At 45.2% G+C, this 15,903-nt stretch overlaps 1 protein-coding gene across 1 annotated transcript; it reads left to right on the top strand.

Moving 5' to 3' along the window:
* The first annotated feature begins 209 nt into the window (after positions 1 to 209).
* On the top strand, positions 210 to 15,877 carry DIS3L (DIS3 like exosome 3'-5' exoribonuclease). The gene is made up of 17 exons (XM_032700242.1): positions 210 to 418; positions 2,938 to 3,091; positions 3,897 to 4,025; positions 4,584 to 4,719; positions 5,380 to 5,556; positions 6,396 to 6,474; positions 7,320 to 7,499; positions 8,052 to 8,221; positions 9,143 to 9,304; positions 9,974 to 10,221; positions 11,031 to 11,123; positions 12,219 to 12,752; positions 13,544 to 13,698; positions 13,796 to 13,974; positions 14,321 to 14,466; positions 15,122 to 15,296; positions 15,368 to 15,877. The coding sequence occupies exons 1-17, from the start codon at positions 283 to 285 to the stop codon at positions 15,683 to 15,685; spliced, it is 3,171 nt and encodes a 1,056-aa protein (XP_032556133.1). The 5' UTR covers positions 210 to 282; the 3' UTR covers positions 15,686 to 15,877.
* The last annotated feature ends 26 nt before the right edge of the window (positions 15,878 to 15,903 follow it).

The following is a 15,903-nucleotide window of genomic DNA, read 5'->3' as shown; positions in this document are numbered from 1 at the left end:
CCTGTCCCTCAAAGCTCTCCCAGTTCAGCTCGTTTTCACCCGTCCCGTCCCGCCCGTCCCTCCGCTCGTTCCCCCCCTCCCTCACAGCTCCCCGGTTCCTCAGCCCGCCCCTCGGCGGGGCCGTTCCCCGCGCGGTGACCCCGCGCCCCGCCCCGCGCAGGCGCCCCGGCAGTCGCGGCCTCGGGGCCGCCGGTCCCTGTCGGTTCCTGTCGTTCCCCTGCCGTCCCCGCCGGTCGCTGTTGTTTCCCCCCCCCCCATCCCCTCCGTTCCCCGCCGGTCCCGATGCTCCGCACGGAGAAGGTGCTGCAGCTGCGGGGTCAGCAGGGCCGCGCCGTGCGGGTGGTGCGGGAGCACTACCTGCGGGCGGACGTGCCGTGCCGGACCGCGCTGTGCCGCAGCGCCCTGTGCCGCGCCCGCGGTGAGTGAGGGGCGGCCGCGGGCCGGGGCTGCGCGGGGGGACCGGGAGTGAGGGCGGGCACGGCCGGGAGCGACCGCGGGGGGAGCCGGGCAGGGGGGCAGAGCTGGGCACAAAGGGTGAGCCCTGAGCGGGGATAATCCCTGAGCGATTCCAGAGCGGGGTGATCCCTGAGCGAGGGGGCGATCCCAGAGTGGGGGGTGATTCTTGAGTGGGGAGGTGATCCCAGAGCTGAGGTGATCCCTGAGTGAGAGTGATCCGCGGGCTGAGGTGATACCTGAGCGGGGGGTGATCCCTGAGGGAGGGTGTCGATCCCAGGGCAGGAGTTGATCCCAGAGCGGGGGTGATCCCCCGGCTGAGGTTCGGACGGTGCTGAACCACCCTGGAAAAACCAAACAGTCCCAAATCGCGGCTGTAGCAAAAGTTTCCCTTAAAAGCAAGATCCTTCGGAAATCAGCGAAGAGTTAAGAGAGAAAGGAATCGTGGAGTTGGTTGTTACAGGGTTTAACTGAGAGCAGTTTACAGGCAGTGATAAAGGGCTGAAGGATTGTTCAATTTTTACACTCCCCGTGTTTTAAAAGATCCTTAAAAAAGGCATTCATTTCTGCAGGGTGGTGGTTTATAGCATGCATTAAATTCTATACATACCTGTTAAGTACAACAATGGGGCCAAGCCATTATCTTGAAGGGACTGTAATTCTGCATCAGCAGTTCTTTCTGTTCAGTAATTAAATGTAATTGCCTGTGTTATATCAGGGCATTTCAGACACGGGAAGGCTGCCAGGCTCTGATGTCTGCATTTGTTGTTGTTTTTACAGACTGTGGTGCTGTTTATGTGCATCATAGGTCATCACCTGGGCTTGGGTTGATATTTCAGTCTGGTTTTCTGTTGGTGTTAAACAGCACAATTAAACATTAACATCCAACCTGTTTCAATAGACCAGATTATTTGCTTGCCTAAAAGAAGAGGTTGAGAATTTTAATTCTTTGGAACTGTCACTGACATACATGTTGTCACTTTTGGTTTAGGTGTCTGTTGCAATTGAGGGCAGATATATTACTTATATTATTGCAGTATATTACATAGGATGTCGGGCCTAGTGGTAGTTACTGCTCCCCAGTATATTGCATTTGGTTTTGAATTCCCTAAGGATAAGTTAAAAACACTTACCAGAAAAAAAGTCTTACCTCTCCTGCCGTGCCAAACTTCCCCTGTTCTGCACTTCAGTGTAAATTGTGCTGTAGGTGACTGTCAGAATATGTCCCTTTGTAATTATTCAAGGTAACCCAGAGGTGAGGGGAACGTTTGTTTTCACTCCTGACTTTGCACAGTGTGCTGAGCAAATTTATTTCCTGCACTGTGAGGGACTGCCTGAATTAATCACACCTGCAGGTGCTTGTAAGGGTGAGCTGTGCCTGCTCAGAAGTTATTCTGTTCTGGATGTATAGGTTAGGCAAGGATAGCTCAGTGTGGGCAGATTACATAAATCTTCCAGTGACATTTCACTTTTAATGCTCTTCTGAATTATTAATAAATATTAGCTTTCTTGTATGCATTCTGCCATCATCCATTATAATCCTTCAGTGGGAGATGAAGCCACATTACAATTGTGCTGACTGGATCCACACTTCCAGTGATCACAGTTCGCTGACAGATTGTCCTGGGTCAGCTTCTAACAAAGACATGAAAATAGCATGACTTGTCAAGGTCTCTATACTTTTATTATATATTATTTGCCTGCACTCTGGTGAGCTCAGCAATTCAGTGTTTATAATATCATGAGGGTTAAATGGATACCAAGAGAAAATACAGTGGAGATCCCTCCCATCTGAAAGTTTATTGGGTAATCTTTGAAATACCAAAAACAATTAAACTCATTAATTTTCAGGTGCATTTTAAGGTATCATCTGTGATGGGTTGGCTGTGCTATTTTGATGGTTTATTCCTAAGGGAAGGAGTCTCTTTAGAGAAAATTAGCAATGATGGTTAAGAGTTTGGGTTCAAGAACATCTCCTCTTAGCAGTAGCATTGCTTTTCTCCATGTGTATCCTTACCTGTGCTCTTTTATATAAAGATATACCAGAAGAGCCTGCTGTAAATGGGTGTTGTTAACAGAGAGAGCTGTGGGAGCAGCATAACAGAACTGCCCATGATTCTACACCCCTTGAAAATTCCATTAAAAGATTTTCTCTGCCAGATGTGTAGTCCCTTTTTCACATGGAAGCAGAGAAAAAAGGACTGTTACCTGCACTCTTTAAGTTACAGGCTTTTCATAATGAAACTGCCTCTTTTTCACTCCTTTGGATAGAATTTACACCAAACTTTGGCATGAGTGGATGCAAAAAGGGTTCTGTCATAAATTTAGAGACTTGACCACAGAAGTGTACCATGGTAGCCATAATTTTGTTCAGCAGAAGAGGAGAGATGTACATCTTGGAGGACACACAACTCGAATTCCCTGATGTCTGAACCAATGTTAGAAGTGACAGTTTAAGCCTTTAAACTCTGGATTATATTTCAGATGGCAAATTGCTCTCAGATGACGTCACACACTACGTTGTCCCCGACTGCAAAGTTGTTCAGGAGTACCTGGAGATTCTGGAGTTTCCAGAGCTGAAAGGAATTATTTTTATGCAAACAGCTTGTCAGGCTGTGCAGCATCAAAAAGGACGCAGGTACTTATCCCATAAAACCTTATTTTTTATTTAGGTTGGAGTAAAAATAGTCACTTTGTAAAACGTGTTGTTTGTTTTTAGGTCTTCCAAGTGTCTGAATATAATTTTACAGAAGGGGAAGAACTGAGGTCCTTTGTGATCCATGGGCAACAATGCCTGGCATAGTTTTCACTTGATAGGAGCGGTATTAAACCTGTAACATTATTAATTAATCCGATGGTTTGTGACAGGAATTAATGAGACTTTGCAGTAATGATGTGTCACGTGCCACAACTGGATTATGGACAGGTTTGGGTTTGCTCTGTTGAGAACTGAGCACTTGTCTTTGGGGAGCATTTAGTACAATTCTGTGGCACTTACCAGACATTAACCTGCATATCTCCATGGCATTTTAGAGTAAAATTTGCTCCCAAGGCCTTCCTGTATTTCTGAAGCACAGATGCTTTTGCAGGAATAGCCCTTGTCCCAGAGTGACAAAATAGGCTTCTGAACACTTAGGATGTTTTGTGGGGCTCATTGGAAAACAAATATGTTTAAATCAGAATGTTTAAAATCAAACATGTTGAAAATTAAATCAGTGTTTAAAATCATATGTTTAAGGTCAGAAGTATTCCCAATGGAAGTTAGAAAAGCTTGCTTGCAAGTGGTGGTTTAGGTTTTGTCATCAGTGGTGTGATTTGATGAATGCATTTCTTTGTGCATGACAGTAATTTGCCTTGAGTTCTTCAGCTGTATTTTCACCTGGAGTTAGAACAGCAGTATCAAAAGAAAGCACAGAAGTATATTTATGTCTTTTGTGTTCCAGACAGTACAACAAGTTACGGAATCTGTTGAAGGATCCCCGTCACGACTGTACAGTGTTTGCCAATGAATTCCACCAGCACTGCTATTTGCCAAGAGAGAAGGGAGAATCCATGGAGAAATGGCAGACCAGGTCTGGTTTAACCTCTCTAGTGCCACACTGGGCAGGATCATGGCTTTGTATTTAGGAATATGAGCACTGGGCACTGAGAGTTCATGCCTTTGCTCTGCTTGGCTTTGGAGCAGTTCTGCCCAAGTCACTGAAAGTCTAGATTGTACTTTAATGATTAAGGGAGTGTCAACATTGTTTTCTTAGGAAAATAGACACAATACACTGAATTAAATGCAGTAATGCTAAAAAAAAGCTGGATCATTTCAAAGTTACACCCCATCACTGGAGCCTTGGCAGCTCCCCTTGCTTTTTACAAACTTCCACTCAGTGGAACAGTATGTTGTGTTGCAGCCAGGGCACAAGTGGATGAACTGGGGAGGAAACATCCTATTTTCCTCTCTTCTCCTGGGGTTTATAAACACATAAACATTTTTGCAGGTACAAGGTTTGTGTAGCTTGTGTGTATTTCTCAAAAGTCTGTGCCTTAAACCAAAATCTCGTTTATACAAAGCCAGCAAAATTCCTGCGACTAGCAAATGAGTTGTGCCAGAAAAGTTATTTCAAACTTTGCTTTTCTAGGAATATTTACAATGCAGCAGCCTGGTATTACAACCACTGCTTGGGGCAGATGCCAGTTGTTATGGTAACAGAAGATGAAGATGCCATCAGGCAGTTTGGGAACGAAACAGAGGGAGTGTTTGTGATTTCCTTCAAGGTAACGTTGCCAGGAAAATAAAAGGTTTCCTTTATGTTGCATCAAGTACATCAAAGTATATTGCAAATCATCCCAGAGTTTACACTGGAGGAAACTGTGATGGTAACTCATGTCTTCATTGCTCAAAGAAAGCAAAGATGTCACTTATGGGAATGTCAGAAAAAATGATGGCAGGGAGCAAACCAGAGAACTGAAGAGAAAAACAGCAGCTCTGAAAATAGAGGTCATCCTTCTTAGGAGCCCTTTTCAGTGTTTTCTTTGTTTTTAAAGAATTTGGTGTTGATGAGCAGCGATCAGTTCCCTCAGTGCCAACAGTCCATAAACAGCTGTACCCTAAATATCCATCAGCAGCCCTGCCAGCTGTACCCTAAATGTCCTTCAGCCCACACTGCTGAGGATACAGGGATGCCTGAGAAGATAATTGTTCATTTTGGTGTTGATCTGAAGCTGTTTTATTCAGTAGGATGTGGGGATGGGATGTTTGTGTTTAGCTGGGAAAGGATGTTGAGTAAAAACAGGAGCAAACCAATTTACCTTGATCGTATTTATCCATGATTTAGCCTGAATCCAGGATAAATCTGTGGTGTTTCTTGTCCATTATGGGTTTTCCAAATGCAGACCTCTAAATACCTTGCTGTCTGTCTATATTTGTGCATCCAGAATTACCTGGATAACTTCTGGCCTGACTTAAAGGCTGCCCATGAACTCTTTGACTCCATAACTCAAGCTCGGCGTGAACGGGAGAGCGAAAGCCAAGAGAACCACGGAAAAGAATATCCTGAGCACTTACCTCTGGAAATATTGGAGGCTGGGATCAAATCTGGAAGGTACCTGCAGGTAATCTGTTATATGGAGAACATACACAGAACAGTGCAGTCTTGTGCTTGGTCCCTTCAGCCTGAATAAGACTGATTAGAGAAAGAAATATTGCTGTGGAAGGGATTAGGATTCTTGGAATATTTCTTGTGGATTTTTTTTGTCTTGGACAAGTTAAAATGAGAACTGGCTACTGAGGATTTTAAATTTCCTGTGGATTTTTCTTCAGGTTGTTATGTGATGTAGCTGTAAGTTGAGAAACCAGGTGTGATTTGAATCAGCTGGATCTTATTTTTAAATACAAATAATGCTGCACAAGGGCAGCAGTTCCTACTTCATTTGTACAGAGTGAAATTAATGTATGGTTTTACAGCTGTTCAGTGCCTTTATATGGATTGTTGGTGGACAAGGGTCTTTCTCTTAGAAATAATTTAAAGAAGTAGGAGCAGTAATTTGTTCCTTTCTTGGCAATTTCAGCAGCAAGGCAGGAATAAAACACGAACAGAGAGACTGAAGTTTTTCTTTCTTGTTGGAATAATACCAGATTCCGTGTTAAAGCAGGCAGCAAAAGTAATCTTATGCTGCCTGTGGTTGGAATGAAATGACCTTTACCATCTTAGAGATATATTGAGCATTTAGAAGAATTTACCATTCTTTTCCAGAAGTGAGTACTTAAAATCCTGCATCCTGCATCCTCCCCCTACAGAGAGAACAGTTGTGTTCAAAATAACCCATGTTTCAACAAAAGCCTTCTGATTTATGTAAAGATAATTGTAAACCCCAAAATGTTGTCCTTTAAAGTTGGCTCTTTAGAGGTGTGACTGTTTCATTCTCTTGATGGGTTTGTTGTTTTCTTTCAGGGCACCCTGAATGTCAACAAGCACCGAGCACAAGTGGAAGCTTTTGTTCGACTTCAGGGATGTGGCAGCAAAGACACAGGTGGGAAAACACTGGGAACATTTACTCGGGGCCTTTCTGACACTGTGCTTTTCCCAGGAAGCCGTGGAACCATGTGGATGTAGCTGTTATGAAACAAGATGAAAGCTGAGATACTGCACTGCTTGGGTGGTTTTCATGAGCTGGAAAGGAGGCCTCGTGAGCAAACACAGGAGTCTTTATGTCCTGCCTTTCTTAGCACCTTTGGCCATGTTCTTGTCCTACTCAGGGGTTTCTCTAGACCCCCCTAAAGTTAAACACTAATGCCAATTGTTATCCCTGTGCTTTGCTCTGACTTCAGGTGACCACTCATTTGACTGCAATAAATAACAGGAAAAATGCCCTTTGGATCAAACTGATCCAGTATTGTCTTATTGTTACTGATAAACACTGTTGGAGGCACAGCCCATTTTCCTTGCACAGATACACTGTCCCAGCTCTCAGTAACAACTGTGAAAGGTTCCTGTGACAGACCCTGCAGTCAAACCACTGTTCAATACACTAATTATTTTTTAAAAGCTTGTTCTGAACCCTGCCCAGAATCCTGTGGCAGTGGCTTCCACAATTTGACAGTGTTGTGTGTTCTTAAAGCTGCTGCCTAAGAACAATGAGCTCATCTCAGTCTCTGCTGCTTTTTCACCAAGAGTTCACTTACAGAATTGCTTAATATCTCCTTAAAAAAAAAATAGTGGAAAAGGTTTTCATTTCCTTGCAATATTAATTACTTGCCAGTAGTCCTTTTTTGGAAAAAATCGTACTGCAAATGTCATTTTCTGTTATTTTAGCAGAATGCTGATTTGAAATTTTTTGGAGGATTATAGCTCTACTTCTTTTTATTTTAAATACAGAGCTTCAAAGTGACATCCTTATTTATGGGACCAAGGCTCGGAATCGTGCAATCCATGGGGATGTGGTGGTTGTGGAGTTGCTCCCTGTGCAGGAATGGAAGGGAAGGACTGCTGCCCTCTGTGAAAATGAGACAGAAGATAAAGCCCCTGCAGACACCACAGGTGACCCCATGCCCACAGGTAAGGACACAGCATCCTTTTAATGCCTTGCTGATGAATAGTGAAAAAAACCAATGTTTAGGAGAAAAAGTATCCCAGTATGACCTGCCTGTGTGCCATGGGAGCTTGGAGTCTTACTTGAAATTACTGCTTTGCAGCTACAAGTTTGGTGAAGTCACAGTTAAAAGTTTTAAGAGGTTAATTCTCTTTCTGTAAGGAAAAGATGTTTGGTTTTGCTCTATCCTATTAAAAATTCTCCATATTTTTTGCTAGAATTGGCCAAGTTCCAGCAGCAGTGGGAATCTCTGAATAATTTATGGACTGGATCAGTCGAAATCTATACAATGAGATAGTCTCCACATAAATAAAGGCTGGTTAAAATCTGGCTGTGCCAACAGTAATTTGTAACACACTGGTATTGTCTGCACAGCATATGCTGTTGGCAATTGTGGCACACATTTGGGGACACATTAGTTCATATTATGTGACAAAGCAGGGACTCTTCTCTACCTCCCACATATTTCCTTTATGTTCCTGTTTAACTCTTGGATGTCCAACGTTCCTTATTTACAGGTAAAGTTGTTGGAATCACTCAGAAGAACTGGAGGGACTATGTGGTCACTTTTCCCTCTAAAGAAGAGAGTCAGTCCCAGGGCAGGAATGCTCAGAAAGTCCTTGTGACACCCTGGGATTACCGAATTCCCAAAATCCGGATCAGTACCCAGCAAGCTGAAGCATTACAGGTAATGGGACAGAGGTGCTTCTCTAGTCTGTGTTCCTACAAAATTGTGTGGGCCTTTTATGCTCTAATGATGTTTCTCTTGGCAAAAACATGGGTAAAACTATGAAAGTGAAGTCAGAGTGGTTCAATTTCTGCCTTGAAGGAATGTGTCCAATCCCTGTCAAAACTGCTCCAGCTTCAGGTAATAAAGCTTATTTGAGTTCTGAATTTGGGCCACAGGACAGGTGGATTTATATACTACTTGTTTTGGTTTTTTTCTGATAAATTAAGGGTCATATTAAGGGTATAAATTGTAACAGCCCTTGTGGCTTTATTGGCTCCACGTCTATACCTAACTTTGATGAAAGTAGTAAGGAGAGCTTTCACCCAATTAACAAAGAATTAAGATGATTAGCCTGCCATGGCTGTAGTAAGAAGGATCATGGGTTTGTTCATTCCTAGCTGCTTCTTCTGGTGGGCTGTGGACTCCCCATCCCTGCAAGTGTCCAAGGCCAGGTTGGATGGGGACTGGAGCAGCCTGGTCTGGTGGAAGGTGTCCATGGCAGGGGGTTGGAACGAGGTGACCTTTAAGGTCCCTTCCAACCCAACCCATTCCAGGATTCTCTGATTTACTTGTGACATTAAGTACTTCTTCAGAGCCAAGAACTAAATTGCAGCTGTGTCTTTCGTGGTGTAACAATATCTGTGTACATCTTGGGCTTGCTTTTTTCAAACACTTCAAGGTAGAGATTCTCCAAATAATGACCCAGGTGGGCCTTTGGTCGGGACAGAAATGTAATTCTCAGTATTTGTATCTTTGTCACTGAGGGTTTCTTTTTCCTTTCCATGAAGTTCTTGGAGTTTCCATGCCTTTGGAAGCTCTGTGAGCCCTGTTGCAGGGTTGCTGTCCATGGCCTGCTCTCACACAGGTGTCTCCCTGCAGGATTACAGGGTTGTTGTGCGAATCGATTCCTGGGAGTCAACTTCCCTGTATCCAAACGGGCACTTTGTGAGAGTCCTGGGAAGAATTGGAGATCTTGAGGGGGAAATTGCAGCTATTCTGGTGGAGAACAGCATCTGTGCTGCCCCTTTCTCAGAAATCCAGGTGTGTCTTTGGGATCAAACACATTCTTTTATGTTCATTTCTTGTTTCTCAAAGAGAGGGACCCTCTTACAGCTGAACGTCTTCATTGCCAACAGGTGTTTGAAAGCTGAAAACTAGGATAGTTTATTTGTCTGGAATCTTTTGGATTGGTGGTTCTATAAATAATACAAATTTTCAAGCCAAGAGTGTTTTTAAGATAATCTGTTCTTTATGAGGAGAAGATTACAAACTCTTAATTTTAATTTGAGATAAACTTATAGGATATGGTACTGGTTCTAAAGGCCTGGTCCTACTGAAATCTTTGTCTTAAATCCTTTTGTCTTCAACCCAGGTTTCATAAAGAACTATTTTGATTATGCCTACAATTAATTAAAAGAAAAAGAATGTAAAAAACCAGTATGCAGTGGTGATGTTTGCCAGAGCTGCAGTGTCACAGTGATATCAGTTGTCACTGTGATCCTGCAGTGCCACAGTAATATCAATTGTTATTGATACACATAGAATTCTTTTCAATTCTGTTTCATATTTTCCATAAAGTGAATGGAATGGACTGACTCGGAAAACGCAAGGCAAGAAGAACTTGAAAACCCAGTTAAATCTGATTTGTTGGCTTTTTTTTTGGTAGAAAACACGTAAATCCGTGTTCACCAACGAGGTTTTTGTGTGCAGATGAGTGAAATGCCCGCGAGTTCTTCGAAGAATCCGTGGAAGGTGAACCCAGAGGAGGTGAAGAAGCGCCTTGACCTGCGAGACACCCACCTGATCTTCAGCATCGACCCCAAGGGCTGCGAGGACGTGGACGACGCGCTGTCGGTGCGGGCTCTGCCCGGCGGCCGCCTGGAGCTGGGCGTGCACATCGCAGACGTGACACACTTCGTGCCTCCCAACTCCTACACAGATGTGGAGGCCAGAGCGAGGTAAAGGATTCCCTGCCAGTCAGGAAACGTGCGGAGCTCGGGACTTGGTGACGCTGCCTCAGGGGAGCTTGGGAAGGAAAGAAGGAAATAAATACTCTTTCTTCTATAGCATGGGAGCAACTGATTGAAACTAATATATAACTAATGGCATTCTGCTTTTATTGGGATACATTTTCCACAAAGCTATGGTTTATCTTTCCCTAACCACTACTCTGCTCTACATTCTGCTTTAACATTTGTGACATGAAGTATTTTTGCAATCCACTTGTTTGCATTCCAAGGGGGATGAATCTCCACACAGAGCACAGAACACCCACAAAATGGAATTAAGTCTTACATGAGTTTAATGCCAGAGGTATTTGTCAGGCTTATGTTTTAACACTCAGTCTGGTATTTTAATGTGCCCATATTTCATTCTCTTTTTTGAACTGTTTTGAAGTTAAACTGCTGAATCACTTCATGACTGTATTCTTTATAGATGCAAAGAAGTGTAAACCATGTAGGCAGCAGAGATGTTTGATGGAGCCATTAAATCACCTCTTCTTCACTGAGCAGATTTTGTCCAGCCCCAGTTCTGGCCTTAAGGGAGCTGAAACACCAGGGCAGGCAAACTCAGGGTTGGACTGTACAAACACTTATTGAAACCACTTGACTTTGGCCTTGCACCTGTGTGTGCTCTGTAGGAATAACCTCTTAAAACGAGGCTGTGTGTCCTGTTGAGCTGCAGCAATCTCACACCCCACACTGCTGGGGAGCTGCACAGCCAGGAATCCTGGGGCCAAGGGCAGTGACTGTGTTTTGTTCCCCAGGGCCACCACGTGTTACTTGGCTGACCGGCGCTATGACATGCTGCCCTCTGTGCTCAGTGCTGACCTGTGCTCCCTCCTCAGCGGGGTCGACAGGTAAGGCTTTGGAATCCTGCTGAGGAAGGAGATTTTCACCAGTAATTCAGTTATTATTTAACTGTTATTAGCATTCTCTGTGGTTGGATGTTTTTGCACTGTTACTAAATCCTCAAGTGCAAGAATGGCGTACATTAAAAAATACCTTTCAGTTCTACCAGAGGCAGCTGAAAGTATTATCCTTTGGAATACTTTATTCTGTGTGTGCTGAAGCATTTTGTTTGAGCAAAATCCAGCTGAACACAGATGTAATCCAAGATTCAAACCATAACATGAAATCACAGAGAAGATTGAGGTTGCATTTTTATTTTAAACATGAAAAATGCATTCCTGAAATCATTTGTTGTTGACACATTTCCCCACTAGAGAGCTCTTGTAATATTTATCTTACATCATTGTTGAGTGTTTTCTTGGATGAAAGTAACTGCTGACAGAAGAATTGTGAAGCAAAAGCAAGGTTTCCTACCTGTGTTATCCCTGCTTCCAGAGAACACCAGGAATGATTTGTCATGTAAACTTTTTTTCTGTGTGACTTAACACTAGATGTTGAATGTCCAACTCGAATTCCATGACCAGTTTTAGGGAGTGTTACTCAGTGTTGCTGCCAGGAAGTGCATCCATGTGAATGGTCACATTTTTCACTATTGTCCTGTTCCTCAAACAGGCCATTATCCCATTTTGTTTCAATTTCCAGGGTCAGTTGGTGGCTGGCATGAGGATATGCAGAGATATTCATTGTGGATGCATCTGATTAATAAAATAAAAATGAATAAAAATAACTATTGCAGTGCAACTGCTTTAAAATAGATGTGACCTTTTATCTTAGGGGTTCTCTGCCTTGGCAGCTGGGTTGAAAACACTGCTGATGTAGCTGGTCCTCTTTTATTAATACTTGTGATTTTTTAATGATTGTGATCCATGACACTGAAAGACAAGTGCATTAATTAGTGGTGTTGCTGAGCACTGGCTTCATGAAGGTGCTTCCAGTAAACCAGCAGCACAGAATTAAATTTGGACGTTTCTGGTAGTTGCCTGTGGTTGAAATGAGAGTTGAAGTGAAGCAGAGCATTGCAGAGCCGTGGTGTTGTGTTCAAGGTACGCTGTGAGTGTCCTGTGGGAGCTGGAGAAGGAATCCTACGAAGCGCTGCGGGTGCAGTACACCCGGACCATCATCCGCTCCTCCTACAAGCTGGAGTACGAGGCAGCCCAGGGATTGCTGGATGGAGACCCTGGTGTCCCGGGGGACATCCCAGAACTGAAGCACTTGGATGAAGGGACGAGGCAGAAGAAGTTGTCTGAGCTGGTGTGGGCGATATCCAAACTCACGGATATAGCTCGGCACGTGAGAGCCAAGCGGGACCGGAGCGGGGCACTGGAGCTGGAAGGGATCGAGATCCGAGTGCAGCTGGATGAGAAACGGAACATCCACGACCTCATCCCCCGGCAGCCGCTGGAGGTGCACGAGACTGTGGCAGAGTGTATGATCCTGGCCAACCACTGGGTGGCAAAAAGGATTTGGGAAGATTTCCCCCACCAAGCTTTGCTGCGTCAACACCCTCCCCCCCGGCAGGAATTCTTCACGGAGCTCCGGGAATGTGCCAGTGCCAAAGGCTTCTCCATAGACACACGGTAGCTTTGATTCATTAAGTTCTTTAAGCTGAGTTAAGCAATTAACTGTTTGGCCATGTTATCATCACAAACCATTCCAGCTCTGAGTATCAGTGTTCACAGACACTGCAGAGCAATTCTTGAAAAGATTTTTAATAACCTTTCTGATGATGTTCCGACCAGGAGAAACTGCTCTGCTGCAAATGGCAGTGCCTGAATCATTGTAGACATATCCAAAATAGGATTTATTCAGTCACTGTGCAGTGGGTAAGCACTGCAAGAGCCTTGTGTGCACCATGTCCTGTGTAGGGGAGTACTGGGTTAAATCAGGTGAACTCTGTGCAATGCAGTCATTTTAAATGACTCAGAGTAATTCAGAATTACTTGGTCCAGGTAATGAGAAGGCCATGAGCTTCATCCATCACATTGGGAGAGTCACATCTGGACATCACAGAGAGTGAAGGGCATCAGTAGAGCCTCTGTGACTTGGATGTCACCTTGTCCCATTTGTGCTGGACAGAAAGGTTTTGGACCAGCTCACTCTTTCGTGGTGCACAGGATGGGGGTTTGCTCCAGTCCCTGGTTCTCCAGGTTGCAGCAGACAGGCCTGTTCGTTAAAACTCTTTTTCTCCTGAACAGTTTCCTTGAGCAGAGCTGTTGTTAAACTGGGGTGAAAGTTTCAATATCATCCTGCTTTCCATTTCTGTATTAATAACTGTTCATTTCTCGGTGTTTTTATATGCTGCTGCTAACTCTAAGCCCTGATGACCAGGGACAGTGTCATTTCCTTCAGCACTCACAGTTTTTTCCAGGTCTAACAAAGCACTGGCCGAGTCTCTGGACAAAGCCAACGACCCCTCAGACCCCCTTGTGAACAAGCTGCTGCGCTCCATGGCCACCCACGCCATGTCCAACGCCCTCTACTTCTCCACCGGCTCCTGTCCCGAGGAGGAGTTTCACCATTACGGTATCTGGTCGTTTTTATGCTGTTCCTGTTGTTTCTGGGCTGTGGGGAGGCAGAGGATGGCTGGGATTGCTCCTCTCTGCTCCCTTTTCCCTGGCAGGACTGGCCCTGGAGAAGTACACCCACTTCACCTCCCCCATCAGGAGGTACGCCGACATCGTCGTGCACAGGCTCCTGATGGCAGCGACCCCGAGGGGGACTGCAGGGGATGGGAAGGACCATGTCATCAGCAGCAAGGACCTGGAGGAGCTGTGCAGACACATCAATAACAGGAACAGGGTAAGGTGGTCCTTGGGGAGTCTCCATGTCTGTGCCACCCTAGGGAATGGGATCCCGGTCCTGACTGTGGCTTTGGGGCACTGTGAGGACACGGGATCCCTTTGGTTTTATTTGGAATGCTTTGGGGCTTTTTTAAATATCAGTTTTCTTCTGAGAGTGGTAGTAACAGTGACTTCACACTTCACTGTACCACATGTAGGATTTCCTCTTAGATGGAATTTTTCTAAGGGACGGGAAAGGGAGTAAGGAATGGGGAAAAAGCAGCTGTGGAAATCGAAGCCAAACACGCTTGTTGAAGTATTTATGTATGTTTTTTGTCTTCTCTTTCTGTGGGGGGTGTTCCCAGGCAGCCCAGCGAGCTCAGAAACAGTCCACGGAGCTGTTCCAGTGCATGTACTTCAGGGACAGGAGCCCCGAGACAGACGAGCGCTGTGTGGCCGACGGGGTCATTTACTCCATCCGCACCAACGGCGTCCTCGTCTTCGTGCCCAGGTCAGTCCCGTGGGGCTTGGGGGGAGCTGGACAATGAGACCCACGTGTTACCAGAGGAGCTCTGGTCCTTGGGACCAGGAGTGTTTCCACACCACCTCAGTCCCTGATTTATGCCAGCAGGAAGCAGTTCTTTACATGAAACTAACATTACACTTTAATTTCTGAGCTTTTAAATCTGTATTTTAAAGTTTGTTAGATGTGTTGTGCATTCCAGAGGGTTGGCTGCATGGCTGAAGAGCCAGAACCTCCCCAGCTGGGAAAAGCTTCCTTAGAGAGAACCCAGGGCAAACATGCTGCTGGTTTCAAATATCTTTATTTTTAATGGAGAACTGTGTCCTCACTGTGCTGTCTGGAAAAACCTGTAAAGCTGCTCTTCAACCCTCACTGAGCCATTCCAGGCTCCACCCAACCCTCAGATAATGGATCACTATTTCACTTTTGCTTCACTGCCCTCAAAACACTTCAGTCACTGTCTCAGCACTGTTTTCCTGTACTCCCTGGCTTTCTTTGGCAGCACCCTCAGAGTTCCTGCAGGATTCCCAGGCTGCTGTGCCTGCCCTTTGTGTTGCTCTTCTATAACCCCAGCCAGTTCTTTCAGAACTAGAACTGATGAGGATGAAAACAGAACAGGTTCTGTGTGCTCCCTGTTGTGCAGGTATGGGATCAAAGGTGCTGCATACATGAGGAACAAGGAGGGCTTGGTCATCTCGTGCGGAGGGGCCGGGAGCTGTGAGTGGAAGCCTGGATCCCTCCATCGCTCCCAGGGCAAAATCACCTCCACTCCAACCACCGGGGACTCGGTGACACTGAGCCTGTTCGATCACATCACAGTGAGTCTTTCAGCTGGGGGCAGGAAAGGGAAGTAGCACCAGCAGAAGTTAATAAAATAATTGCTTTGCAGGTGGGAATCCTCGTGCAGAGTTCCCGCTGCCACGCCGACACCATCAGGCTGGAAATCCTCCGGAATGCCCCTCACCCCAGCGCAGCCAGCGAGGCTGCCCAGAGCAGTGCCCAGCTGGCGAGGTCGGACGTGGTGAAGGCGGTCAGTCAGGGGGCAGAGGAAGCCCAGCGTGCCCAGGAGAAAGGCAGGGGGGAAGTGCTGGAGGAGGAATACCGGGAATTCTGCCAGACCAAGGGGCCCAGCCTGTACCAGCTGCTGGAGGAGATCCGGGAGCTGGCGCTGCTGGATGTGTCAATGGACGTGAGACCTGAGCTGTGACCCACCGGCAGCTGCTCCTGCTCACGAGGGCTTGGGGGATGTTGTACAAAGCAGTTTATTTAAATATTCAAGAGTCCTTTTAATAAGAAGCTAAATGTCTATTTTAAATAAGAATTATTTTTATCTGATTGTGAACATGTATTGAGTTACCAAAAGATTTTATACGTGATAAAACTCATCTTTCAGACTAAAGGCAGTGTGCTGAATTCTTTTAAATA

Source organism: Chiroxiphia lanceolata, chromosome 12 (genome assembly GCF_009829145.1).
Source record: "Chiroxiphia lanceolata isolate bChiLan1 chromosome 12, bChiLan1.pri, whole genome shotgun sequence".
Classification (NCBI taxonomy): Eukaryota; Metazoa; Chordata; class Aves; order Passeriformes; family Pipridae; genus Chiroxiphia; species Chiroxiphia lanceolata.
This window is presented reverse-complemented; position numbering and strand designations above follow the sequence as displayed.

Bases quoted from the DNA above. Each gene is read 5' to 3' on its own strand.
- DIS3L (XM_032700242.1), top strand. From the start codon at position 283: ATGCTCCGCACGGAGAAGGTGCTGCAGCTGCGGGGTCAGCAGGGCCGC. The intron at 419-2,937 runs GTGAGTGAGGGG...ATTATATTTCAG, and splicing joins CGCCCTGTGCCGCGCCCGCG to ATGGCAAATTGCTCTCAGAT. The intron at 4,026-4,583 runs GTCTGGTTTAAC...TTGCTTTTCTAG, and splicing joins ATGGAGAAATGGCAGACCAG to GAATATTTACAATGCAGCAG.